The sequence below is a fragment of the Melospiza georgiana genome, chromosome 17 (genome assembly GCF_028018845.1).
Source record: "Melospiza georgiana isolate bMelGeo1 chromosome 17, bMelGeo1.pri, whole genome shotgun sequence".
Taxonomy (NCBI): Eukaryota; Metazoa; Chordata; class Aves; order Passeriformes; family Passerellidae; genus Melospiza; species Melospiza georgiana.
Genome location: NC_080446.1, coordinates 7202233 through 7228670, shown reverse-complemented (window position 1 = coordinate 7228670; position 26438 = coordinate 7202233). Strand labels below are relative to the sequence as shown.

Sequence of the window (26438 nt, the reverse complement as noted above, 5' to 3'; positions counted from 1 at the left end):
GGGCTTGTTTAATAACAAAACTCCAGCTATTGTAGAACAATATTCTCCAGCATCATTGTAATATACAATACGGGGAATGCTCTCAGCAATCTGAGAAGGAAGGATCCGGCCCACAGCACCCCCTGCCCAGGCTGCGGGGTTGGGGAGCCAGGGATGCGGGTGAGCCGCGGTGCTCGGGGACGGGGTCCCGGGAACGATGTCCGTGGTGGGACCGGGATCCCGGGGATGATGTCCGTGCCGGGACCGGGATCCCGGGAACGACGTCCGTGGAAGGTCCAGAGCGGTCTCAGCGGCAGAGGATCCGATCGGCAGCGGGAATGCACGGAGCCTGCGGAAAGGGACACGAAGCGGGCGGTCAATACTTGCCAGAGGTGCCGGAGATGGAAAGGGGCAGGAGGAAGGGACATCCCCGGGAAGGAGAGGGCGCGGATCGGGGGAAGGAGAGTCCAAGGAACGCCGGTGGTGCCCGTGAGGAGCGCGGCTCTGAGCCGGTGCCGCGGGGTCCGCACTCACCTCGGGGGAGTCCCCAGCAGCGGCGGGGCGAGGGGGGCCGCACTGCAGCTCCAGCTGCAGGTCCCAGATGTAGTCGATAACGTGCTGCAGCAGCTCCACCTTGGAGACCCGCCGGTGCCGCGGCAGCGTCGGCACCAGCGCCCGTAGCCGCGAGTAGCAGCCCTTCATATCGTACAGCAGCGCGGCGGCCGCCTGCTCCGCCGCCACCGGCGACACCCCCGGGACCGGCCCGCAGCGAGCGGCCTCCCCGGGCCGCACAGCCTTCAGCGGGCCACCGGCGCCCGCGGGCAGCGGCGAAGAAGCGACAGCGGCGACCTTCATGGCGAGAGGCGGCGGGCACGGCGGGCAGGACGGGGACGCGGCGGGCGGACAAGGAGCCCGCGCCCCGCCGCGCTCTTATAGAGCACCGCCGGTGGGTGGGCGGGGCCGCGGGGAACCCTCGGCCAATGGCAGCGCGGAAAAGGCGGACAGAGCCCCGCCCACTCCATTCATGCGCCCCAAAGGGCAGCGTCTTAAAGGGGCAATGGCGGAGGGAGCGCCGTGACGGCTCGGGCTGCGGGGCAGGGACGCCGGCGGTGCGGCGGCTACAGCGGTGCGGAGCCCCCACCGTGCCCGCAGTTAGGGCGGGTGCTCGCCCCGCGGGCTCCCGGTGCCGGGCTCCCCGCTCGCCCCGTGTCCCCTCCAGGCCCCCGGTGCCCCTCCGGGCTCGGCCCCCCCGCGCTCCCCGCGGCCCCCCCGCCCCGCGGCGGCTCAGACCGTGAGACGCCAGGCTCGTGACGTCACCCATTCATAAAACGCCGCGCGCTGTCAGCGCGGCGCCGGGCGGGCGGTGCCCATGGCGACGGGGGCGGGGCGGGGACACACACCTGCAGCCCCTACGGGGGGCACCGGGACCCCCACGGAGACAGCGCCACCCCCACCGGGACACCGGCACCCCACGGAGACACTGGCATGCTCTCGTGGATACGGCCACCGGGACCTTACAGGAATCACAGGGACCCCCGGGGGACATCTGCACCCCCACGGGGACACCGGGGCCCCAAGGTGGCACAGGCACACGGGCATCCCCACAGGGGACAGCTCCGCGCCCCCCGGTCCAAGTTCGGAGTTCCCCGTTCCCCCTCTCTCCCGGGGCTCAAACCTCCGCAGAGCTGCTCGGTGGCGGCTCCTGGGGCGGGGGGAGTCAGGTCTGGGACCACCCGAGGGGCGGGCAGAGGTTCGAGCGCTGGGTGCGTGGGGCAGCGCGGGGCTGCGAGCACGGTTCTGCCGCGGGAGAAACCCGTGGAGGTCCCGCCACTGTGCGAGGCAGCCGGTCCTTGCCCCGAAGGGTTTCTGGTGCCGGCTGTAATTAGCGTTCCTGCTAATTACCCCGCACCTGCGGGAAGGGCAGGCAGCGCCCGGGGAGGGCCCCCGAGCGAGACCCCGGCACACCCCGAGCAGCACGGAACGGTGTGGGAAGGGAGGGAGGCAGGGAAAGCCGAGCCTCAGACACTCCCGGGTGTGTGCTCACACCGACACGCAGGGTGGGTGTGCGTGTGCACACAAAGGTGTGGACACACACGTGCTTGCACACACAGATGTGTGTGGGACATACCCAAATACGTGCACAGGAGCGTTCACACGCATACACAACCCTGTGCAGACCAAACACAGCCACAAGTACCTGCACACAACAGAGGCACACACGGATGGACGCACATACAGGTACACACACACACGTGTACACACATGCACGCTCATGCACACGTACACCCTGCCTTGCACACCAATATGTGTGCCCAAGTCCCAGCACAGCTCTCCCAGCCCTTTATGGGGTTGGGCTGGGAGGGCCAGACCCTGCCGCTCGTCCCCAGGCATTCGGGAGCTGAAGGCCTCCCCTCTTCTTCCTCTTTTGGGGCGGGCAGCAATCCTGGAGAGCATGCATGAGCTCCAGCCCTGCCAGCCTGGCTGGGGGGAGCGGGATCCCCCTGTCCCTCCCTCTGTCCCTCCTCCCTGTGTCCCCAGCCTGGTGCGGTGGCGGTTCCCAGGGTGGGCACGGCGCTGGGGTCGCCCCCTCCATTCAGGGCTCGGCGGAGGGCCCGGTGCTGCCCGGTTCCCACCGCGGCTCTCAAAGCTGCTAATTAGCCCCCATCTGGCGGCAGTGGCCGGGCCGCGGCGGGAGGCCGGGGACATTGTGCACAGGAATGTCTTTCAGGGCCGCCGGCCGGCCGCCGCCACCGCCAGCTGCGCCGCCAACAATGCCAGGACGAGCCGGACCCCGCGCCCCTGCCACCGGCCACCCCGAGCGGCGCGGGGACAAGGACGGGGACACATTTCGTGGCCGTGGTGGGTGTCACGGCACACAGGGCACAGCCAGCCTGGCACAGCCACTCCAGCTGCTCCAGCCCACTGGATGCCCCGAGAGCGGGACGCCCTCACCCCATCCCTGTGCGTGTTGGGGTGCTGGGGATGGGGTGCGGGGCTCGGGGCTGCCAGCGTGGCACCGGGACGCTGCCTTGGCCACAGCTGGCCGCGGGGTCCCGGCCTGGCACGGCGAGCCGGCCGGCGCAGCAGTGTTGTCCGGCGGAACACAGAGCTTCATTTCCATCTCAATTCTGGGAACGGGGCTCACGGCGCGGTAACAGCAGCCTCGGCCATATGGTGCTGGCGGGGCTCAGCCCGGCCGGGGGGGCAGCCGGGGGGCGGCTGCTTTGCGCCGAGCAGGGGTTGCCCGGCAGCCGAGCACATCAAAGCCCCCGGCCGCCCCCGCCCCGCCGGGACCACACAGGGCACGGCCGGCCAGGCCGCCGAGGGGCCGAGGGGCTGCCTGTGCTGCTGTGAGGGGGAACGGGGGACAGGCGGCACCCCAGAAGCGGCAGCACCCAGCCCCACACTCCGGCACGCAGGGCTGGAAGGCAGCACGGACACCGCAGGTCAGGCTGGGCCCCAGCAGTGACCAGGGCTCCCAAACTGGCTGGGTTGGGCTCCGGCCAGATCCCCTCTCCCGGTGCCATCCGCAGGTCACCCCTGAGGCTACACAGAGCTTCCACCCCCCCATGTCCGCACGACACTGCTGAGCCAGGGTTGCAGATGTGCCGGGGCCGCCGGCACAGCTGGAGCGGGGCCGAGGCCTGAGAAAGCCCCTGCGCATTCCCCTCCCGCCTTCTCCCTTCCCGTTCCCAGCTTCCATCCGCCGCAGCCCAGACCAGCTGGAGCCAGGCAGCCCTTCCTGGGATTTATTCCAGCTTCCTGCCCCTCCTCGCCGGCCGACCGGGACTGGGGCTGCCTTGGGCTGCTTCCTCTCCCTGCTCGCAGCCGCCGGCCGGGCGCCACTGTCAGCAGCCATCATCACACGGGACCCCAGCTCCCACCACCAGCACCCACCACTCCATGGGACCCCGGAGCTCACCTCCAGCACCCACCACTCCATGGGACCCCGGAGCTCACCTCCAGCACCCACCACTCCATGGGACCTCAGCTCCCACCACCAGACCCCACCACTCCATGGGACTCCAGCTCTCACCACCAGCACCCACCATCACAGCAAAGCACCTCCCACCCTGCATGGTAGAGCATGAGGTACAACTGCAGCACCCATCACCCATCATCACTCAGCTGAAACCCTGCTGAGGTGGGGAGGCTCCACAGTGCTCTAAAGACGAGCAGCCCTGATGTGTCCCCCCTCACACCAGGCACCAGCACTCCCAAAACATGAAACCACCCTCCCCTTGCCTGGTGTTTGCACCCTGTGCACCTCCAGCTCAGCTCATCCCACCCCACTGCAATTCCTGGTGGGAGCTTGGCACAAGGGGTGTGAGCCCATGAGCTCCCCTGGCCAAGGGGCATCCACACCCCTGCCATAAGGTGCCATGGGTGAGTGGGTGGGCGATGATCATCCCAAACCCCACATGTGCTGACAGCAGAACAGGCAGCTCTGGCCCCTGCCCGAGCTGGGCGCAGTTGAGTGGACAAAGGTTTCCTGCTGGAGTCGGCACATCCCCGTTTCCGCAGCCCCCACCGGGCCGGAGGGACCCTGCCGAGAGGGGACCCGGCCCAGCAGCGGCGCAGACACAGCGGAGCCGAGCGGCCTCAGCCCTGCCGGGAGCGGAGGTGCCACAGGCCCAGGTGCAGCGGCTGAGGGAACCCAGGAGCGCCGAGCGCCGGCTCCAGCGGCGGCTCCTTGCAGGGCCCAGCACATTTCCTTCCTCCCGGCCGGCCTCGGCTTATCGGCCAGGCAGGGTGAGGGGTGACCCCGCTCTCCCCTTCCCAGGCCTTCCGCTCCCTGCAGCCCTGGGAAAGCTCTCGGCCACGCTTCCACCACACCTACAGCAGGCAGGAGCTGCTGGGAGCTCTGCAGGGCAGGAGGGTGATGGTGGCACCGGGGGTACCCTGTGCACCCCCAGGCTGCTCCTGCCCTCTTGGGGCCTCTGGAGGTTGCACGGGGATGCAGCTCCTACCACTCACAGCCAGGGAGGACACCGTGCCAGCCTCACACCAAGGGACACACCAGGCTGGGGAGTGGGGTCCTGACTCAGGGAAGGGTCCTGCACCCCACGGCAGAGCCCAAGTCCTTCTCCATGGAACACTGGAGGCTGGTGAAATCACATCTGGAGTCTAGACTCAGTGACTCGGTGGGCTGGGCCTGGCGGCCGTGCTGTACCCAGACCCTGCTGCACACTGTTTGCTTAGCTGGAGGTATTTAATTGGAATTAAAGTGGCCCCTCTTGTTTTTGCGGACAGGGCTGTTGGAAAAGGAGCTGTAAGTCATAGAAAACATCTGTAGGAGCCTGCGAAGGGTCATTAGATGGCAGAACGCGAGGCGCCACTTTTAGTGCTCGCAGCCGGCGCAGGGAATAATGGTTCAATACGGCTTTTGTGGAGGAGCTGCCAAGCCAGCAAACACTTTCTATTTATTCTGGCAGTGGGCATGGCCGAAGGGATGCACGATCCTCCACATGTGGGCCTCCAGGAGGGGTAGGGAGGACACCGCCAGTGCTGCAGGACACAGGGCAGCTGGTCCCAGTGGAAGCTGCGGTGGATGCTGGAGCTGCCCCTGCCTGCAGCCCCTCCAGCCCCCATGCCTGCACCAGCATTCTCTGCCCATCCCAGCCCTAAAGGGTGCAGGATTGTGCCTGGCTCCCTGCAAGGCCGGGGGACAATCCATACTGTCTTCACCCTGCTCCAGGGCTGGGTTTGAGGTTACCCGCTCCTATCCCTCCCATTCCTGCTCCTCCAGGCTATGGGGCGTTAGCCTCAGCTCACTGAGCACCCCAGCAGCTGAGGGAGAGCACATTCCCATCCTGTGGGGCTCCTGCATCCCAATCCCTGATGAGCCACCCTTCTCTGGGGCCAGATCCCAGCTCAAACCCACACAGGCCTCAGTGGCTCCGGCCCTAAATCTGGGTATTGCAGAGCAAGGGCCAGGCTGGGGGAAGGCCTGGTGCCAGAGAAGTGGGAGGGGGAAGGGGACGGTCACTTGGTCACTTGGAAACAGCCAGACAATAGCCACCAGCTCCAGTGGGAGAAGGCAGGTAAACTGATGCCAATCCCAGTGCTGGCTGAGCAGGGGCACGGCCACACCAACACTCCTTCCTTCAATATGGTTTAATATGAGAGAAAGCAAATGCACAATACAAAATTTAAAAACCGGCATACATCGATACCCCACCTGGGTGGCTGCTCCGACACACACAACACGATGCTCTTGCACAATTGTTTCGTCGTCTGTCACTTGCAAAGGGTCTTGAAGGGCCCCAGCCCAGCAGCACCGGGCACAGCCCACGGGCAAGGTCACTTCTCCTTCTTGGAGGCTTCTGTTGGCTCTTCTTTGGAAGCTCCTGCTGCCTCCTTGGGGGTTGAGCTCTCCTCGTAGCTGGGGACAAGAGGGACATGAGTGGGGCCAGCTCTTCCCTGGGAACAGAGCCCTGTGCCACACGGGGACAGCCCAGCCTGTGGCCTCAGCTTCTGCCCTGCTGCTGTTGAGGACAAGGTGGGCTCCAGCCATCAGCACCCGGCACAGGAAGCCCCATGGGGCAGAGCCCAGGCAGGGAGATGAGGGCTGCATCCCCCCAAGACACCTCCAAGGGCAGGGTGGACCCAGCCAGGGGCCAGCTCTGTGCCCAGGGATCTGTCCTTGCTCCCAAGAGCACTACTGGATATCCTGGATAGCACATGCTTTCCTTGGCTGAGCACTGGTGCCAGCGGCGCCGGTTAACAGGGGAACTGCAGCAAGACCAACAGCAGCGTTCCCTCCCAGGGTCTCACTCCTCTGGCTGCAAACCCCCTCCAGCAGTGGCCCCAGGGCTCTGGCTGAGGAGATGGGAATGCTGCTCCAAACAGAAAGGACAAAGTCTGGGATGTCAAATCTTTTTGCCCTTCCCAGTGTTCTCTCTCAGAATGGCAGAGAAGCCGGCCCACAGCAGCGCAGCAACAGCTCCAGCCTCTGCCCACAGAGTGAGGGGAGCTGGGAATAGGGAGAGCTTGGGCCAGGGAGAGCCAGGACCTGTCCCTACCTGGCCAGAGCGACAGACAAGGGGCCCTGGTGGCAGTGCTACATGGCACTGGGGCTCTGCTGCCGGCGTCGGCGGGGACAGGACAGTTTCTGCTGCATGGAATCAGCCAGGCTGGCCGGTGAGCCAGACACCGTGGGGAAGTGGGTAAGTCTTGGTGTGTGAGGCAAGATTTCAGCAGAGGATTCATAGCTGCAGGAGAGAGAGGAAGCAGGAAGGGAAAAGACAAGGACAGAAAGGAGGGGAGGGGGGGGAGAGAGAAAAAGCAGAAGAGTTTTGGAGTGAGAGCGCCGAGAATGCACCGCCCTGTGCAGGAAGCCTGGCATCCCCCTTCACCTGCTGGCACCCCCTGGCCTCTCCTTGCCTGCAGACTCCAGGACAGGGCTGCAGCATGGAAAAGTGAGCACTGAAACTCAGGGATAAGACAGCTCCCACTGGCATGAGCAGAGCCAGGCAGCCAGAACCTAGGGAGAGCAAGCCTGGGCAGTGGGGAGGTGGCAGGGGAGCAGCCCAGGGACTGGGCAGGTGACAGAGAGATGCAGCAGACCCTGTCCTGCCACTCGAGGACAGCGTGCCCACAGCAGATGTGGGGAGCAGGATGGGTTTCCACTGCTGAGGGAGCTTCCTGCCCAGCCTAGGGAGGTTTGGCAAGGCTGAGAGCCACGGAACTGATCCCAATGTCACCGACCTCTGCTCCACCAGCACCCCTTCCCTGGGCCTGCAGCACAGACCTGCTCACTCCCACCCTGCCTGCAGACCCTCACTGCTGTGAGACACCATGGGCAGGCAGAGGCCACAGGAACTGACAGCTCCAGGGAGGATCAGGGCACACCAAAGCACCACAGCAGAGCAACCTACACCTGGTGGGATTCCTGCGGTGGGAGCCACTGCCCTCCAGGCATCGGTCCCTCCGAATCCCACTTCCTCTGCCTGCAACTGGAGCCACTTCAAGGGAGGTCTGGCCCCCTGGGGCCATCAAGTTTGCAACCCTCCAGCATCCTGCTCTTGCCCTGGCAACACTTAGCTGCTGGAGCAGCTTGTGCTACTGCTCTGGGAGGGCACTGGCCCCTGGCTGCCAGGCCCCCTGCGCTCCTTGCTGCCCAGTGGGCCCGGCCTCACAGCTCATCTCTCCCCAGTTTCCTGGCAGGAGCTGCTGCTGCTGTCAGCTGGTGAGTCACAGCACTGGGGAAAGCGGCTGCAGGATCCCAGGTGCACAGGAAGGACGATCCCAGGACACTCAGTGCCTGCAGCAGCATTGTCAGAAGCAAACATCAAAGGAGGGGCAGGTGCGGCAGGGCTGGGGACGGCCCAGCTGAGAGCCGCTGGGAACATGCATACCTGCATCTCCCAGGGGAGGGGAGGGGAGGGGAGGGAGGACAGCTGGCTTCCAGTTTCCCTCTGAGGAGGCTGGGAGCTCAGGAACACTCCCCAGACTGGGGCACTGGGGAGGCTGGAGGGTACACTGCCCTGCTTTAGGATGTTCCCCTCCCTCCTCTGCATCAACCATCATCACTGTGCTGAGCCACCACCAATTCTCCAGCATGACAGAGAAACAGCTCTCAGGCAGGAGGCCAGAGCTGCCCACTGACAGCCTGGACAGGCTCCAAGAACAGCTGAGCACAACAGCCCAGTCCCCCCTCCTCTGTACCCACAGTCTCTGGGGCAGGGAGAATACTACAAACCAGGAGACTGTGCCCAGTTGGGGAGGTTGGGATGTGCTCCAACCGGCCTTGGCTGCTCTCACAGCCTGCTCTGGCTCCGTATCTCCCCACCCACAGCCCCTGGGACACAATGACCAAGTATCTCCACACCAGGTGTGCAGTCCCACCCTCCCCTGCCTGCCAGCTCACGGGAAGAGTCTGTCACTGGGGCGTAAGGCAACCCCAGGTGCTGCCTGCTGGTAGCAGAGCACAGCTCCTGGGAGGGGCTGCAGCCAGGCCCGGCGTGTCCCAACACAGCTCAGCTCCCTCCACCCACGCACGAGCCGGGGCACACCCAGAGCGTGCCCACGTGAACCCGTCCCTCCAGCTGTGCCCGGCCGTGGGAACATCTGCACGCTTCACGGGCTCCAGCCCGCCGGCAAAACAGCTCCAAGGGCAGCTGAGGCTCACCTGAACATTTCAGTTACTTCTCCCTTTGCCAAGGCCACCAAAAGCGGGAATCCAATGCAGGCAGGGACCAGGTAGAGCAGCGCAGGCTGTGGGGAAGGAAAACAACTGTTAAACCAAACCACAAATCACCCTGAGGGAAGAGTGCAAGGTGAGCTCATGGCCTTGTCCCCTCTGCACCCACAATCCTGCATCCCTTCGGCTACACGGGGAGCTAACACCCCAAAAAGCAGCTCCAAGAGCTAAGTTAGAGCTGCAGCAGCATGAAGCTGGATTGGATACTAGGAGGAAATTCTTTCCCGTGAGGGTGGTGAGATCCTGGCACAAGCTGCCCAGAGAAGCTGTGGATGTTCAGTGCCTGGAAGTGTTCAAGGCCAGGCTGGAACAGGGCGTGGAGCAGACTGGTCTAGTGGTTGGTGTCTCTGCCCATGGCACGGGAGTTGAAACAAGATGGTCTCTGAGGTCCCTTCCCAAACCATTCCGGGATTCTGTGAAAATCTTCACTGTGAGGTCCCAGTGAGCCATGAACACACTGAGAGCCCCTCTGCAGACCACAGTGTATGGGCTCCCAGAGCCTCCTGCAGCACAGCCCTGGTGCTCAGGGCAGCTTTGCTAAAGAGCCAAAAAACACAGGGCCCCTGGCTGAGGGGCTGCTGTTGGAAACAAGGAGCCTTGCCCCAAGCAAGCTCTGTCCCAGCTGGGCACAGGAGCTTTGGGAAGGGAAAGGTACAGACAAGCACTAGAAAATCAAAGCCAAGAGAAGAAATAAATCCACTTTTTCCTGGCAGGATGTAGGAACTTTGTGGCCAAGCTGACCTGACCCACTTGGATGTGCATCCACAGGAGGCAAGCAGGGTGGAGCTCACCTGGGCATGCTTGAAGATGTGCATGATGAATATGGTGAGGCCCAGCCCAAAGATGTAGGCCACAAAGCTGGTGTAGAAATACGTGTGCGTGTTCTTCTTCAGGCTGTAGGGAAAGGGAAGAGCTCAATGACCTCTGGTCTGGAATGTCAGTGGCCAAAATGCAGTTGGCCTGGTGCTCTTGGGCATCTCCCACCACAATGGAGTGTGCAGAGCAATGCTCTGCCAGTGCAGCCCCTGGGACTGAAGGCAGTAATACCCAGGTGAGGGGCTGGGGAAGGGAAGAAGGCAAGTGATTGTTGCTGGATGGCAACTGGGAAGAGAGGAATTAGGGCTAGGACCCAGGGAGCAGGTCCCATTGTCTTGGTGAAACCTGTCCCTGGCTCTCAGCAGTTACTATTTTATCAAGGGGCAGGCTGCAGGAACTGGGATTCCCAGCAGGTGCAGGCAGGATGTGGGTGGTAACACCTGGAAGAGCTGGCACAGACCCTCTGGTCTGTGCAAGAGCAGCGGGAGTGGGGCCACACCACCACGGTCACAGAGCACCCTGCTCCCCAGAGCCTTTCAGTGTGGGGCAACTGCTGCAGCCCAGCTGGAGGTGCAGCTTCCCTGCCTGGGAAGGAGCTGCTTCCTCCAACATCAGTGGAACCTGGAGGCAGCCAGCACTGCCAGGCACCCATCTGCATCCACATAAGCATTCCCAGGTGCCAGCACTCCTGGCTCTTTCCCACACTGTCACTGCCCTGCACTCCTTGGTTCCAGGGAGCTGCTGAGGCTCTGGGGGGCTGCTGTGTGCTGCTGTCCTGATCCCCATCCCTATGCTTGAACTCAACCACTAACCCCAGTGCTCAGGACACACCCACAGAGCCAGCTCCCTCTTCCAAGAGCTTTTCCTTACACCCCTGGTGTGTCTCCACACCCAACTCCAGAAGGGAGCACACGACTGCACTCCTGGCTCCCCCTTCCCTTTTTTTCCTCCACAAAAGCAGCTCAAATATGCTGCAAGATCCAACCTGCCAGAGACCCTTCCCTGCTGCCTGCTCACCTGATATCAAACCGCAGCAGCAAGGCAATGAAGATCCCTGCAGGGAGAAGGAAACAGTGAGGGGCTGCAAGTGGCACAGGAGGGACAGAGGAGCAGGGCAGGGACGGCGAGGGGCTGGAGGGGCAGGACAGGGACAGCGAGGGGCAGGGAAGGGACGGCGAGGAGCTGGAGGGCAGGGCGGGCTGAGGGAGGCAGGGCAGCAGCCGCGGCGCTCGGTGCCGTGCTCGGGGTGACAGTGCCCTCTCGTGGCACGCGGCACCGGGACAGCGCCCGGACCTGCGGGGACACTCCCGACACACCGGGACACTCCGGGACCTGCGGGGACACTCCCGACACGCCGGGACACCGCGCCCGGCCGAGGGCAGAGCCAGGCACTGCTCGGCTCCCCGCAGCCCCCTCAAAGCAGACCCCAGACCCGTCCTCCCCCTCTCCTGTCCTCACCCGGAATGACAATGTCTCCCAGTCCCAGCATGGCGAAGTTGTCGGCGTCCAGCCCCTTCTCCAGCAGGTCCTGAGGGAAAACCACTGCAGGAGCAGAGTGAGGAACAGTGAGGGGACTGTCCCCACTGAGCAGACCCCAGCCCCACCGGGCCTGGCAAACAGGGACCAGAGCAGGGCAAGGGACCTGTCCCTGCCCTCAGCACCCTCCTTCCCTGTAGCTTTCCTTGCTCTTTCTGGGACAATTCCAGAACAAGAAACCAGGGACCAAACTACGGCATTCACCACAACAGCACCAGTTCAGCCCTTCTGCTGTTTTGGGGCTCTGTGAGATTTTTTTGATTTTTTTTTTTTTTTTAATTTGGTATGGACTGTTTCTATAAGTAGGTGGAATTGCACACTCCAAAGACACAGAGTGACCCAGACAGAGCAGGGCACTGCAAACCATCCCTTTCCAGAGACCTGCCTTGGCTTGAGGCTGGCCAGTGACAGGGAGGAGGGGTCACTAGGATGTTCCTGTACACATCCCAGCCTGAACTGTCCCCAGAGGTGGAGGGTGCATGGGGCAGGGCTTGCAGCAAAAAGGAGCCCAGCACACAGGGAAGATCTACTCACGTTTTATTGGGGCCTCAAACGATTTGGCAACTGTCACCATCACGTTGGTGCCAAAGACCTAGAGCAGAAGGAGACCAAGGTGACCACAGCTGCACAGGAACACACACACACAATGCTCAGCTACAGCCTCACCCCAGGGCCAGGAGTGGCAGAAAATAGCCACTGACCTGCCAAAATGTGGGCACAGGAGTCCTGCAAGCAAGCCCATAGTCTGGGGGAGGTGGCTGCTTCACGGCTGTCCTGCTCTCAGAGCAGCATGGGGACAGCACTCACATGGCAGAGCTGCTGCCCACCACCCAGCCCTGCACCTCCTCAGCTCAGCTTTAATCAGTCAGCTCCATGTAACATCCAATTGGAGGGCAGGAGCTGCCACCTGGGGCAGGGGCAAGTGTCAGATGAGCTGCAGTTTGCTCTGAGGTCATTTACTTGCATGGCCCTGTCTGCTGTAAATACTGGCAGCGTTTGGGGGTGGACTGTAAACACTGAGGGCAGCCACTCTGATCTCTGCACCTTGCCATCTCTAAGCCTCCAGTCCAGCAGGCACAAAAACAGGTGCTGGTTAGCACTGGGTGAGCAAAATCCTGGGGCTTTGGATTAAAGGGAAATCTTAAAGCATCAGATTAACTCCCATAAGGTGCAGCAAGCTCTGAGCACTGCCATGGAGTGACAGGACTCGACACTGGGATCAGGGAAAAGCATCATGTGTATCCCCCAGTTATGTGGGGGCAACAGCATCAACCCATTGAGATCTCATTCCTCCTTGAAACCCTCCTGGGATTGCCACTATGATTGAATCCATGCCAAGAGCCAAGTGACCAGCTCCTGCAGAGGGGCACAGTACCAGGGCCTCCACTTCAAGGCAGCCCTTCCCTAAGTCTCCAGCACTGCTCTGATCCATGGGGAAGCCAAGGTGAGACACAGCCAGCAAGTGGAGAGCAGAGGGGTGCACTCAGTGTCCCCAAAGCACTGGGAAGACACTCACACACTAAGCAGGGCCTGGGGCACCAGGTGTACCAAGGCAGAAGGCTGAGCCTCTCCAGCTGAGAGCTGCACAGGAAGTGGCCCACAGGCTAAAAAACCACAGAGCCCAGACTGTTAACGAGCCTGGGAAACAGAGGCACCACCAGCCAAGGACAAAACAACCCACAGTAGCCAGGCATAAATATGGAGGGATTACACAGGCAGCTGCAGAGCTGCTGGACAGACCTCAGTGTACACAAGGCTCTCAGACATTTGGAAACATGGTGATTCAGAAGGTGGAGGCAGCAGGAAGGGCTGGGGAACACGGACATTACAAGGAGAAGCATTCTCTCATGCATGGAGCAGAGCACACGACTGCATTCCTGCCTTCCCCACCCCCTTTCCTCTACAAAAGCAGCTCAAATGCACTGCAAGAAATAAGGAAAACCTCAAAATGAAAAAAGTTAGGGTGCAGCACTGGCTGAGGAGAAGGGACTGGAGGTATTCCAGGGTCTGGTCCTCTGTGCAAGAGAACAGAAGGACACTAAGGAAACCAGCAGATGACAGAGCCAAGGCACAGCTCATACAGGCAGGCTGAGCGTGCCCCAGAGCAGCCTCCAACCCACCCAACAGCTGTCAGGCCTTGGGGAGACCATAGTTGGGAATACAGGACCAGATATGACACACACTGAGTACCCCACAATAGCTCTGATGAGGTCCCTGCCAGCCCTTGGCTCTCTGAGTGAGAGAATAAAAGAAAACACACTTGATGAGCCACATTCTGCCTCTGTGGATTCTGTCATCAACCCTGCCACACCCTCTGGGCTGAGAAACCAAAAATTGTGACTCCAAGTGTGTGTCCAGCCAGCGTGGTGCCTCCAGAAAGGCAGAATGCCAGGCACACACTTCCACCAGTGGCCTGCAGAATGCTCCTGCTTACCCAGAACACATCGTAGATGAAGAGGCCCCCAAGCAAGATGCAGCCAGTGCTGACGTTGTTCAGGTGCAGCAGCTCCACCCCGTTGAGGGAGAATGCCAGCCCGAAGAGATTGTTGGCAATCCAGTGCTGAGAAGGAGAGGAAAAGGAGATCTGGGTCCTGCTGTACATGGAACCCCCACCCTGCATGGAAATGAGTCAGTGTCTGATCCAGCCCAGCCCCCAGCTGGGCCTCACTTACCTTTCTCAGCAGGTACCAGACCCCCACAACACTGCTCAAGGCCAGGCACACGAGATCCTTGGTGTCAAACTCATAATTCACTATTTCTGCAAGAAAACAGAGAAGTCAGACTTGGGGCAGGCTGGGAGCTCCCCTTCCCACACAGGGCTGAGATGAGTGATTCCACAGCTGGGGAGCCCAGAGCTCAGTGCTCTGTCCCAAACAAGGGGACTGTACCCATGGCACACATGTGTGAACTGCCTGGGAATGAGCAGGGGGCTCTGCAAAGCTCAGACCTTCTCCTTCAGCCAGATTCTGCACATGGACAGCATCCACGGTCCTGCTGTCAATAAGGAAATTGGATTCAGGCACTGCCTAAGGCAGGGAGAGACAAATCTTCTCCTTCTTCCTGTGCCAGTTAACTCCTGATGGTATCACCAGAAATACTCCCTTATCAGTAAAGCTACTACAGGGCAGGATACTTATCAAAGCATCTTCTGCCAGTGCAAAGATCTGGCCCAGATAAGGCAGCACAAACCAGTCAGGCCTATGCTTTCCAAGGGGCTTAAATAAAAGCTGTGCATTTAATGACAGCCACAGCTCCATCCCCACAGCACTCTGGGAGGTGTTTCTGGGCTCTCCCTGCCAGGCAGAGGCAGCACCGAGTGCCAGCCCAGCTCTGCAGGGACACGTGGGGCTCACAGTGGCTATGGAAGCCCAGTGGGGAGCAAGAGGCGAGCCTTTGAGAAGGTTGTTTCAATGGGCTGAGAGTAATAAGACCAAAAAAGGGAAAAAAAAAAAAAAAAAGGAACAGTAAAGGCAGAAAACATTCAGGCTCCCCTGAAAGACAGGAAAGCCAACGTACCCTCCTTGCTCTCCCCGGAGCCCTGGGTGAAGAGGAGCTGGTACTGTTTGTTGGGGAAATTTGCAGGGAAGAATCTGTTCATCATGGGGCTGAAACGAGAGGTGTAGAGAAGGGCAGTTCGACAGAAACCCCACAAGCTGCCCAGCACCTCTGTGTTTGAGGGGCCCCACACCCCCTCCCAAGAGGGGAAACACCATCTGCTCCATCAGGGACTGCCAGGAGCCACAGCAACTCATCCTGCACAGAGATCTGATCTGGCAACACGTGACAGTCCCCCAAATCCTCCAGGCAAGAAAACAGAGCATTGCCCACAATAAAGGAGGAGCCACCCCAGACCCCAGCAAATGCCCTATGCCCCCCAGCAACCCTCTGGGTACCCAGCAGTGGCTGTGCCACCACTGCCTGGCTCTGCTGCAGAGCCAGGAGCAGAGCAAAGCCCTTGCCCAGCACCAGTCTAGGGAAAGCATCTGGTCCCCAACGCCACAGAGCTCACCAAACAGGAAACCAGTTCAACTTTTTCAGTTACTGAAACAGTCTGAGCTTTCAACACCTCGTACCACACATGGCCATGAGAGGCCAGGGACACTACCAGGAGCTCCAGCTGCCTGGGTCACCCATCCCAGTAAGGGTGCTGCTGTGCTTTCCTCTCAGCAGGGCAGCAAGGACTGTGCCAAGAGGGGTTTAAGCTGGATATAAAGAAAAGGCTCTTCACCCAGAAGGTGGCTGGGCACTGTTACAGACTCCTCAGGGAAGCGGTCATGGCCCTGAGCCTGCCAGATTTCAAGAACTGTTTGGAAAACATTCTCAGGAACATGGTGGGATTTTTGGAGTTGTCCTGTGGAGGGTCAGAAGTTGGACTTGATCCTTGTGGATCCCTTGCAACTCAGGATATTCTGATTCTGTGATTCTGAGCCAGAGAAGCTCCTCAGGGTGAGTTTGCCTTGTTCCAGTGCTGGTGTATGGGATGCTGGCTTCCCAGGACCCCCAGGGCTTTGGCTCCCACCACCAAGGGACAGCTCCCTAATAGGTTGGGCAAATACCCCAAAGACCTGGCTCTGCTGCAGGGCAGCGGTGCTCTAAAACTCTCCCAATAAAATGAAGCTTTAGGTAGCCCTGCCCCAGTCACACCCATCCTTGTGCTGTACCTGATCGTGTGGGACAGGGCCAGGATCCCCAGCACAAAGAAATACATGGAAAGCAGAAGATTGATGTACTCTTGAGAGAATATCTGCAAGACAAAACCACAGAGGGGTTAGTAACCACAGCATCCTCCCATCCTCATGCTCCTGTTGGCAGCTGCTGTGTCAGTGCTCCTCCAGGGAAATAAGAAGAATAGCTAGAATAACCCAAATTCCTGCTTGCTGAAGGAGACTATGTTGGAAATAGCCATGTGCTCAAAGAACAAGCACAATAGGCCCGTGAGCTGTAGCGCATCTGTGAGCAGCTCAGGTCAAAAAATAACTCCAGTGCTGCAGAAAGGAGGCCAGAGCTTCCCCTGCAGAGCAGGGAGAGAGGCACTGCTCCCAGGGGCTGCCCAGGCCCAGGGGAGCAGCAGCATCCCCTGCCCTAATTAAACAGGGCATTACTAAAACTCCTGCCCTCCAAGTGACGCACTCCCCTGCTGAATCACACCCCTATAAACCAGTGTGGAGGGATCCTGGGGTCCTCTGTGCCCTCCTGGAAGGGGGATGCTGGAATTGGAGAGCACATGGCACACAGCTACTGACAGAGAAGGGACTGAACTGCACCTAAACCCTCTGCACTTTAACACTCACCTCCTGGCCAGGCAGGAGCACCCTGGCACCTTGCAGGGATCTCAAAACAGCGCAGCTTGGAAGCTGCCATGCCCACAGGACCACTCTGTGCTGCAGCTCCCCAGACCCCTCTGGGAGCTCAGCCATGTGCCAGACCTGCATGGGCAGCCCAAGGTGCTTGAGGCCAAGACATCTTCTCCACACCACCAAAAGCACAAGCTGCTGAGAGCTCCCATCCATTTTTTCAGGTCATCTGACTGCTCTGAACATCTAGAAGTCTTCACCTGATCACACAGGGGCTCCCCCACGCCTGCAGCTGAGATGGCTCCAGGAGCACAGCATGGAACACAACACAGAGCCAGCAGCATCTGCCCCTCAGAGACCCTGGCACCCTCTGGCTCCAGCCTGTGCCCTGCCAGCCTGGCCCACAGAGGCAGGAAGAGCTCAGGGCTATTTGCTCCTCGGCAGCTCTCCAGAAACAACCTGTGCACAAACAGGCTCTGATTTCCCCCAAGCTGTGACAATTCAGGCAAGAACTGACGTCCTCGGCACGGTGACACCGAAGAGCTCGATCTGTGCAGCCTCACACCTTCTGTCCCAACACTAAGGGCCAAAACCAGAGTCACCCCATTATGGGAGCTCCTGCCAGGCAGGAGGATGTCCTGCCCCAGCTCCAGTGCCCTTCACTCACTTTAAAGAAGAGGTAGAGCCCCAGGAGGGTGCAACTGGCAACGATGGGAAAGCGAGCAGCGTCTCGGCTGGTAATGGTCTCTGGCATCTCCGAGGAGTTCTGGGGAGAGAAGGACAGAACAGCAAAGGATCAGCCCTGCCCTGGTTTCACACCTGAGCAGGGGGGAACAGACACAACACTCCACAGTGATTTTGGGAGGGACAAAACACCCACTGGCCTCTGCTATATCTGGAGGTGAGGCTGTGTCAGAGGCAGAGCCTGAGCTGGAAAACACAAACCTTGCACTTGTCCTTCCCAGGGCAGCCAAATTTTACTGCTTTTCTCCTCCTGGAGAAGGAAAAAAATCCTGTTCTGGAGTTGTTTTGTTCTCCCCTGCCCAGAGGGAAGCTGGGCTCCCTCACTGCTCACGCCCAGCCAGCCCCATCTGTGCCACCATCTGTGATCACCCCGTGCACGAGGCTCTCTCCAGCCACCTTCTCATCCTCACCTTGCTCTTGGGACACTTCTCGTGCTCAAAAGCCCCAAATTTATAAACCCCTTCCAAGCCATCTTTGCACCATGTCAACCAGCCCCTTTCAAGCCATTTCCCATGGGAGACCTTCAGCTTTCAGAGGAGGCAGAGGGGTGCCTGTTTTCTGCCTGTTCCCTGCCCGCTCCAGGCCCAGCTGGCTGCTGCTCACAGATCTAATCTCACTCAGGCAGACACCTGCGGCCAGCACAGATCCAGGGCACCTCAAAAGCCCTCGTGCAGCTTATCCTGGCCACGGCAATTGTCACGCTGTGCCCAAATTCCTGCTGCTCCCTGCAGAGTGAGGGATGAGAGCCCCCACCCTGAACCATGGCTGGGCTTTGCTCACAGCCCCCCACTGCCTGGGCTGCCAGAAGCCCCCCAAGATCACCTGAAACCTCTGATATGAGGCTTAAGGGCACACAAGGAGATTTTAAAAATAGTAATAGATCAGACCGTGTAAACCAGTCCTTCCTCCTGAGCTACAGCAGCCCAACTGTTGGCATAGAAGTCCCTGGTATGAAATGCAGAGAACGGCGAGAGGAATACCGGGACAGAACAGGGTGTACAGGCAGGAGGGCACCCCGGGACCAGCCCCAGGGCCGCGGGGCACAGCCATACACGAGTCCCCCCGCACAGCTCCTCCTGAGGAGGGACAAGGGACGCTTGTGTTTTGCAGCACGTGAATTTATCGGGGCGCTGAGGAGCGGCTGCAGAAGCCCCGGGGGAAGCCAACTCTCTCCCCGGGGCTCCCTGCGTCTCCAGACCCAGGGCCGGAGCCGGGCACATGCAGCAGCCGGTGCGGGGCAGCTGAACGGGGCAGTGCCCGGGGCGCCCGGAGGGGACCCTTGGGGAGGGGCTCGGCCCATAGGCCCGGCTGCCCCGAGCCGCGGGGGTACCTTGCTCTTGGCGCAGCTGACGGAGCGCAGCGCTCCGAAGAAGATGGGCAGCAGCGCCATGAGGACGAGGCTGCCGTAGGCCAGCGCCATGCCCTCGGGGGTGGCGGGCGGGCGGGCGGGGGTCCCGGCCCCGGGCGCGGCCCCGGCGGCGCTGCCGTTGTGCGCCGCGGGCTCCTCCATGGCGGCGGCTCCCACCGCGGTCCGCACCGACACGTCCCCTTACCGAGCGGATGTGCGTCACGCGTAGCGGCGCTGAAGCCGGCCCCGCCCCGGTGCCCCGGTGCCCGGAGAAGGGCAGAGCTCCCCGGTGCCCGGAGAAGGGCACAGCCCCGCGCCGCCGCCCCTGCTGGGCCCGGCCCTCGCTGGGTCACGGGCAGGGAACCAACGCCCGAGGAGGGGAAAGCTCCCGGTTTGCCGCAACCCCCCGGAGCATCAGCGGGGAGGCGGCGGCTCCCGGTGCCATCGCCCCGAGCGGGTCCTGCGCCGCCCAGGGTTTTCCTGCCCTTCACCCTTTTCCAAGGATCTGCACCCCTGTTCTTGAGGCTCCCCCTGACTGCTCCCAGCCCAGCCGTGAGCAAACAGCCCTTCTGTAAAATTCCCTATAAATGGCAGCAAATTCTCCCCACGCGCTGGACTGGGACCAGGCTCTGCTGGGAAATTGGCCGAAATTTTGTGTGTTTTCCTCACAAATACTCCGAGGCACTGGCAGCTCGGCTGTGCCACCAAGCCTTCTCCTCCTCCTCATCCTCGCCAGGATGAGAGTCTGCTGAGGGGCAAAAATTGGTGAAGATTTGAGCACAGTGAAGTGGTGCTGCCCCCCGTTTAGATCTGAGCCATGAGCAGGAGACAGGAGCACAGCAGGGATTAAAACACAAGCCTTTAAATTATTTTTTTAAAATATCTTTTAAATTTTATATTTTAACTAAAAGAAATCTATTTCAGGAGCGGGGTGATTCATAGTTCCGTGTTTCAGATGGGAAAAGCCTCCTGGGAGCCCCTCTCTGCGGGCTTGGCCTCCTGCCCGGGATGCTGCCCGCTCCCTGCAGCTGCTGTTCCCAGAGCAGGCACGATGGGCAGCGCAAGGCAGTGTGCCCACACACACACCCCTGCATCCCAGCCTGGCACAGCACAGCTTTCTGCCCCTTTCTGAATCCCAGCCTGGCTTGGGAGTCCTCACAAAGGGCAGCGTTGCTGTGCAGAGTGAGATGGGGGAGTCAGGGGCTGCTCTCCCACGGTGGCCACCAGGGAGCCCTTGGGATGGCAGAAGACTGTGCTAGGGCTGGTGGGCACCCAGGGATGGACGGCATTGGGAGCGATGGCCACCCAGGGATAGATAGATAGCACACAGGGGCCGCCCAGAGGCTGATGGCACTGGGACAGCCCCGGAGCGCTCGCTGGAGCAGCTGGCACCGCCGAGACTGGCACCACCTTCCCCAGGAGCGGGCCCAGCACAGGCAGCCCCGGGCCCCCTGCCAGCACCTCCTCCCTCCTTCTCCTCCCACCCTCTCTCCTTTCCCAGCGCTCACCGTGGCCCCCCTTGGCCTCTCCTCCCACTCCTCCCATCCTCCAGCACGGCCGCATTTTTCTGGGTTTGAGCTCATTCTTTCCACTCCCCTCTCCGCCGGCTGCCAACTTTCCATGCCGTGGCCCCGCTCCCCCGCCTCCCGCCACAGGGAAGCACCGGCTGCAGCTGCGGGAAGAAGCACAGCAGCCAGGAGCCCCCGTCCCCCGGGTGCAGCCCCCAGCCCCGACGCTGTGTGAACCTCGGCATCGCCTCCAGCAGCGCCAGGAACCGGGAGCTCCAGGGCAGAGCCGCAGGAGCAGAGCAGCAGCAATGCCATGGGCTAAGCAGCATGGCAAAAAAAAAAAAAAAAAAAATCTGAGCACCCACGTCCCCATTTATGAGGGCAAAACTTGGGATTTGCACCTCTGGAGAGATTAGTTTCCCATAGGGACAGGGCACATTCCAGTGTCCCATCTGTGCCAGGCACTGCCAGTGGTTCCCCACGGTCTGCCCACAGAGCGAGTGGAAATTCCCGACCCGAGTAGGAGGCACAGCTGATCCTCCCTGGCATCGGGCCCGGGATGCTGAGCAGGTTCCCCCATGGTATCCCAGCTGCTGGATGGCAGCACAGCCTAAAAACAACAGGCAAAGCCCACACGGCTCCAGCATTGCCTCCCTGCGTGCCCGGGGTCATTCCCTGCTGGCTGCAGCCAGGCACGTCCCTTCCTGCTGTGCCATCCTGCCCCCTGCCCCTTCCTGGAGCCGCCAAGCACCCACCTCCCTGCCCAGGCTGCGGCTCCCACGGTGCCCAGGGCTTTAAACTTGCAGCTCAGCACAACTCAGCCCTTCCCACAGGCTTTTCCAGAGCTGGGAAATGCAGGGGCTTCACAGGGGACAATGCTGGACCAGTGGGTGAGGAACTGGGACCTCCACCAAGGGTGGCCAAAGGAAGCCGTGGACAGAGGTTCTCCTCGCCCCAAGATGGTCCAGCTAATGAAGGAGCCAGCCAAGGCCTGGCCAGAGCAGGAAGCAGATCCTCAGCCCTGGCATAGGCGAGGAACAGAGCTTCAATCTGACCATGTGGCTCCCCAGGGCAGGGACCCAGCAGAGAACAGCACCTCCCTGATGTGGTTTATTCTGCAGATCAAGGGTTTCCCCATCACACCAGTACAGAGAGAGCACAGAAACACACTGGTGCCAGTGAGACATAGCACAGAGCCCTGGCACAGCAGGGTCAGGGTGCCAGGTGATGCCGCTGGTGCTCCCCTGCCCCCTCTTCCCAGCCAGGCTCCAGGCTGTCCAAGGTGGACAATGCCATGGTGCCCCTGCCAGTCCCTGCTGCCCTGTGAAGGACAGCACTGTGAGTGGGACCTGCCACACTCCTGGCAGCCTCCAGCCCAGCTCTGGGGCACAGCCACCCCTCACCTCCGGCTCTGCAGGAGCAGCTGTGATCCAAAACCTCACCACTCCAAGTGCAGGTACCCATCCCATCCTCCACTCCACGGACCTGATCCCACTTATCCCCTCTCCTGGCGGGGAATGGCTGGATCCAGAGCACCTTCACATCCCTCAGCACCAGTGAAAACAGCTCCACGTGCTCAGCATCACTGCAGGCCAGTCTGAGCTCTGCACTGGCCACTGGCCACGCTGCTGGCAGAGAGCAGAGTCCCAGCCGGCGCGCGGGGTGGGAGAGGAGCGCGGCTCTCAGAGCACAGACAGGTCATGGCAGGACTTGGAGCGGACTTTGAGGGCCACTTTGCTGCTGTTCCTGGTCACCAGCCTGTCGAGGAAGTGCCGGGCTCTGCTGGCGAGGCTCTCCTTGTGCTTCTGGCCGGGCGGGGGGTGCAGGTGGGACTTTTTGCCCCCTTGGCGCAGGCGGATCTGCCGCACCACGCCCTCGAAGAGCTCGTCCACGTTGTGCTGCAGAACCGCTGACGTCTCAATGAACTTGCAGTCAAAGACAGCAGCACAGGCCTGGCCCTCTGAAAGGGAAGGGCAGAGAGAGGGCACGGCCCTGCTGGCACCTCAGGTGCTGTGGGACGGGCACTGCCACACGCACGACAGCAGCTGCACGTCCAGGGACAAGGAGACAGATGAAGGGGAAGCAGCTGGGCACGGAGCCCCCTCAGGGGTCTCCACCAGAGCCTTCACCCTTACTCACCTTCCTCAGACACCTCCCGGCAGCGCACCAGGTCGGTTTTGTTGCCCACCAGGATGATGGGGATGTCCTCGGCCTGGCGCGCCCGGCGCAGGTGGATGCGCAGCTCCGAGGCGCTCTCGAAGCTGTCCCGGTCAGTGACAGAGTAAACGATGATGTAGGCGTTCCCTATCTGCAGGCAGTGGCTGCGGCGCTGGCTCTCCTCATCCTGTCACCACACGGGGAACGAGATGTCACCAACCTGTGGCCACGGCCACTTCCAGGGGACAGCAGAGCACCCCGGCACTGATGGGAACTGTCAGTGCATCCCATAGCCCCCACCCTGTGGTAAACAAGTGTGTTACCCTATTAATTAAATGCAGATTAAAAGCCCTTGATTTTGAGGGGAGTGTTTGGGAGTTTTCCTCTCTATCACCAACAAACTGGAGCTGTGGGCTTAGCCTGGTGGGAGGAGGTGAGGCTGAATCCCCTGGGAATGCCCTGGGACAGTGTGGTGGGTGCTGCGCCCTGGCACTGCTGGGCAGTGTGGGAATAAGCCATGGTGGAAAAAAAGGGGGCTTGGTTGGGGTGTCACAGTGCTGGGGCACCTCTGGGCATTGCAGGTAAGTGCCAAACACAGCTCAGTCCATGTGGGTGCTGCACCCCTGTGCACAGCTTGGGCACTGACCCTGTCCTCACTGCCTGGTGGCACCTACAGGAATGCAGGGCCCTGGCAGGAAGGAAAGGAGGGAGGCAGTGACAGCAGCACTGGTATTTCTGCCCAGGAGATACCTCATGTTCTGGGCATGAGGAATGCCCTATGCCAGGCACTGTTCTGTCCATTAAAGTGTTCTGGCTGGCAATACTGACTCGTGGATTTACCCAGTTGGATCCTTCAGCCCCATTCCCAAACATTTCCATGCATTTTGAAGTTGGTTATCATATAGGAGCCCACACCAGTGAGAACATGGGGGGCAGCCTCAGGAGGGTGGGCACAGAGCTGTGCAGAGATGTGACCCCAGCCTGTCTTGCCCAGTGTGTACCCTGTGCTCCAAGGTGGTGAGCCCCAGAAATGAACAGGGGGGCACCAAGTTGCCCCTCACAGCGCTCAGAGGCCCCAAGACAGCATTTGTGCCCATGCAATGTCCCCCGAGCACATCCCAGCTCTCCCCAACACCCAGCCCCGCCGTACCCGCTGCTCTGACTCCCAGGTGTCCAGCACCAGCAGCGTGGTCTCCTCGCCATCCACGGTCAGCCTGCGCTCGTACGCGACCCCTGCGGGACACCGGGAGGGAGAGCTCGGTCAGTGCCACCTTTCCCAGCCGGGTCCCGGGCTCCTCCGCCTCGCACATGGCTTTGTCCCACCACGGGATGCCCCGCAGGTGACCCTGCAGCAGATTCCCCCAGCAGACACCCACCTCCGTGCTGGTCCAGCGGGTCCCTCTCCTGGACGCCGGCGAAGAGGTTGACCAGGCTGGTCTTGCCCACGCCGGGGTCCCCCAGCAGCACCACCCGGTACCGGGGCTCCCTGAGGCGGGGGGAGCCCGCGGAGCCGGGGCAGCCGCTGCCGCGGGGGGCCCTGCCGCCCGGCTCGGAGGCGGTGTGGCCGAGCTGCGGGTGGAAGGGCGAAGCGGCCCCGGAGCCGCCCGGCCGCGGGAGCGGGGTGCTGGCCCTCCGCCGCAGCGGGCTCCTGCTCCCGGGCTGCGTGTTCAGGGTCATCACCGGCACCGAGGGCACGGGGCCGCAGGGCGGGCAGGGGAGGGGGTGTCGCCCCGAAGGGCACCCGGCAGCCCCGAGCGCGCCGCTGCCGCTCCTGGAGCCGCTCCGAGCCGATGGCAACACGGGCACAACTTTCCCGGGACACCCGCCCCGCCGTCCGCCCCGGGCTTTAAGCCCCGGGAGGTGGAGCCCCTCGCCGCTCCGATCCCTCCCCCGCCGGGCACATCCCCGCCCGCGCTGGCCTCGGTCCGGCCCAGCCGCCCTGGCCCGGTCCCCGAGGTCCCCTCGGGGCTTGCGGTGCCGGGGAACGGCGAATTCCCCCGGGAGCCGCGCCTCGGTCACGGGGAGAAGGGTTACATCGGGATGCTGCGGGATGCGCCTCCGCGGGCGGGGGCTGCACCACGCTCCGGGCCCGTGTGGAGCTGCATCAGCCCGGTTCCCGGCCCTGGTCTCGCCACCCCAGGCTCAGTTCTGCCAAGAAAGGAGCGAGCCGAGCCCGGCCCGGTCCTGCCCTGCCCTGCCAAGGGGAAGATGTGCTTTTTCAGGACCTAGAAGCCCCGGCTGTGTGGCTCTGTCTCCAAGATGCAGTGGTGGAATACAAGGCTGGGGGTCTCCTGGCACGGGCAATAGCAGGAGCTGTTTTTCTTTGAACCTGTCTGTAGATCCCAGACACTGGCAGCACTGTCCCAGTGTGGGCACTGTTCTGACCCACACTGGATCACCAGTCCACCCACAGTGGGATATGCTGGCAGAGCCTCATGGCACCAGGGCTGGCCCCAGGACACCCCTCATGATCAGAGCACGGCGATGGGGAGGGCAGGAGTGACAGTAACACCTTTTTATTGTGCCATAAAACCACATCTGCAAATGCCCAAGGTGCTGAGCAAGACTAGGGGGAGGAAGAAGGGCTGAAGGCAATGGAGTCAGCTTGGCACCTCATCCATGCCTGGCTGCTCCAGGCTCTGGGCTGGCATGAGATGAGTGTCCCTCCTTGGTGGGAGTGCTGAGGACCACCTCGGTGCCCAGCACTACTTGAGAGAGAGGAGAGGTAGGAGAGGAAAGCGCAGAGGGGAATAAGCCACTCTGCTTTGGCTGTTTGGGTACAGGAGGAGCAGAAGCAGGAGCAGGGTGACTGCTCAGATGGACTGTGCTCAGAGCTGTCCCGTTCCCTGTGTGGCAGTCCTGTCATCAGGGGGCACAATGTGGCTGGAGGGAAGCCTGCCTTGTGTCAGCTGTGCCACCCTCTCTGTGTCCCCAGGGTCCTGCACTGGCTGTCAGTGGGGTCAGCCCAAATGCTTGTTCTGGGATCCAGGACCATGCAAGCAGTTAGGGGAGGAGGGAAACCCTTTTAAACCAGGTGAGGGTAGTGCCCAGCTCCTGTTTAGGGTAAACCAGAGCCAAACCTGACCCCTAGTAAACCCAGCAGTATTTTCTCATGCCTCATGGTCTGCCACAGTCACTGACCCCTCTGCCAACCACCAAAATCGATTCCAGCCCAAGCCCTGCTCCACCACCCTCTGTATGGCAGGCTCAGCCTCGCCAGCCTTCCCGGAGCAGCAGAGCCAGACACAACTCCTGGGCCTCTGAGAGGGAGAAGGAATGACTTCAGCTGCTCTTATTGTCAATCCTGAAAGACAAACAGAAGCAGAGCAAGCCCACTGGAGCAGCCAGGTACATCTGCTTTCTCGCAGCGGGGACAAGTGCAGCAAGCTGGGCTTGCTCAGAGCTGCCTCATCCATCTCCGTCTCAGCTGAGGACAAACTGTGCATCCCGAGTGTCCCAGCATAGGGCTCAGACCTACCAGCAAAATCCACCCAGGGACTCTGCAAACAGGAGGGTTTTTAAGGAGGGGAAGCTGAAAAGCAGATGGGAATGGACACAAGGGGGTCACAGCTCTTCTGGGCTCCAGCAACACGCAGGGACCCAGGGAGGGCCAGCAGGAGCACTGTGCTCCTCTGCATCCTCACGTTCCCAGGATGAGCAACTCGTGGCTGGATTTGCTCTTTCAGGATGCAAGTCCAGTGTCTGGAAGCAAAGGGTTAATTAGCAAAACGAAGGGCTGGTGATGTCGTGTGAAAAGTTGCCGGGAGGTCAGTGGGAAAGGGCTGAGGATGGTGGAGAGGGCTCTGGCACAGGCTCCCGCCTGTCAGGGCGGGTAAGCACCAAATGCCTGA

General features: G+C 61.3%; 3 protein-coding genes across 3 annotated transcripts; all 3 read right to left on the bottom strand.

The window, feature by feature from the left end:
* Positions 1–3: 3 nt before the first annotated feature.
* Positions 4–836, bottom strand: ID1 (inhibitor of DNA binding 1). The gene is made up of 2 exons (XM_058036425.1): positions 514–836; positions 4–328 (listed from the first exon to the last, which is right to left on the bottom strand). The coding sequence occupies exons 1-2, from the start codon at positions 832–834 to the stop codon at positions 287–289; spliced, it is 363 nt and encodes a 120-aa protein (XP_057892408.1). The 5' UTR covers positions 835–836; the 3' UTR covers positions 4–286.
* A 5441-nt stretch (positions 837–6277) lies between these two features.
* HM13 (histocompatibility minor 13) lies at positions 6278–19084 on the bottom strand. The gene is made up of 13 exons (XM_058036510.1): positions 18905–19084; positions 17498–17596; positions 16198–16280; positions 15053–15141; positions 14209–14294; positions 13971–14096; positions 12071–12128; positions 11459–11542; positions 11018–11054; positions 9976–10078; positions 9113–9198; positions 7005–7193; positions 6278–6364 (listed from the first exon to the last, which is right to left on the bottom strand). The coding sequence occupies exons 1-12, from the start codon at positions 19082–19084 to the stop codon at positions 7043–7045; spliced, it is 1182 nt and encodes a 393-aa protein (XP_057892493.1). The 3' UTR covers positions 6278–6364; positions 7005–7042.
* A 2443-nt stretch (positions 19085–21527) lies between these two features.
* On the bottom strand, positions 21528–24716 carry REM1 (RRAD and GEM like GTPase 1). Its single transcript, XM_058036012.1, has 4 exons — positions 23964–24716; positions 23738–23820; positions 22570–22774; positions 21528–22390 (listed from the first exon to the last, which is right to left on the bottom strand). The coding sequence occupies exons 1-4, from the start codon at positions 24262–24264 to the stop codon at positions 22113–22115; spliced, it is 867 nt and encodes a 288-aa protein (XP_057891995.1). The 5' UTR covers positions 24265–24716; the 3' UTR covers positions 21528–22112.
* Between the last annotated feature and the right edge of the window lie 1722 nt (positions 24717–26438).

Excerpts from the sequence above, each read along its gene's own strand:
- REM1 (XM_058036012.1), bottom strand. The coding sequence starts at position 24,264 with ATGACCCTGAACACGCAGCCCGGGAGCAGGAGCCCGCTGCGGCGGAGG. Across the intron at positions 23,821-23,963 it reads CCCGCTGGACCAGCACGGAG|GGGTCGCGTACGAGCGCAGG; the intron begins GTGGGTGTCTGC and ends GGTGTCCCGCAG. Across the intron at positions 22,391-22,569 it reads CCGGGAGGTGTCTGAGGAAG|AGGGCCAGGCCTGTGCTGCT; the intron begins GTGAGTAAGGGT and ends CTTCCCTTTCAG.
- HM13 (XM_058036510.1), bottom strand. The coding sequence starts at position 19,084 with ATGGAGGAGCCCGCGGCGCACAACGGCAGCGCCGCCGGGGCCGCGCCC. Across the intron at positions 12,129-13,970 it reads TCATCTACGATGTGTTCTGG|GTCTTTGGCACCAACGTGAT; the intron begins GTAAGCAGGAGC and ends CTTCTGCTCTAG. Across the intron at positions 11,055-11,458 it reads GGGAGACATTGTCATTCCGG|GGATCTTCATTGCCTTGCTG; the intron begins GTGAGGACAGGA and ends TTCTCCCTGCAG.
- ID1 (XM_058036425.1), bottom strand. The coding sequence starts at position 834 with ATGAAGGTCGCCGCTGTCGCTTCTTCGCCGCTGCCCGCGGGCGCCGGT. Across the intron at positions 329-513 it reads CTGCTGGGGACTCCCCCGAG|GCTCCGTGCATTCCCGCTGC; the intron begins GTGAGTGCGGAC and ends CCCTTTCCGCAG.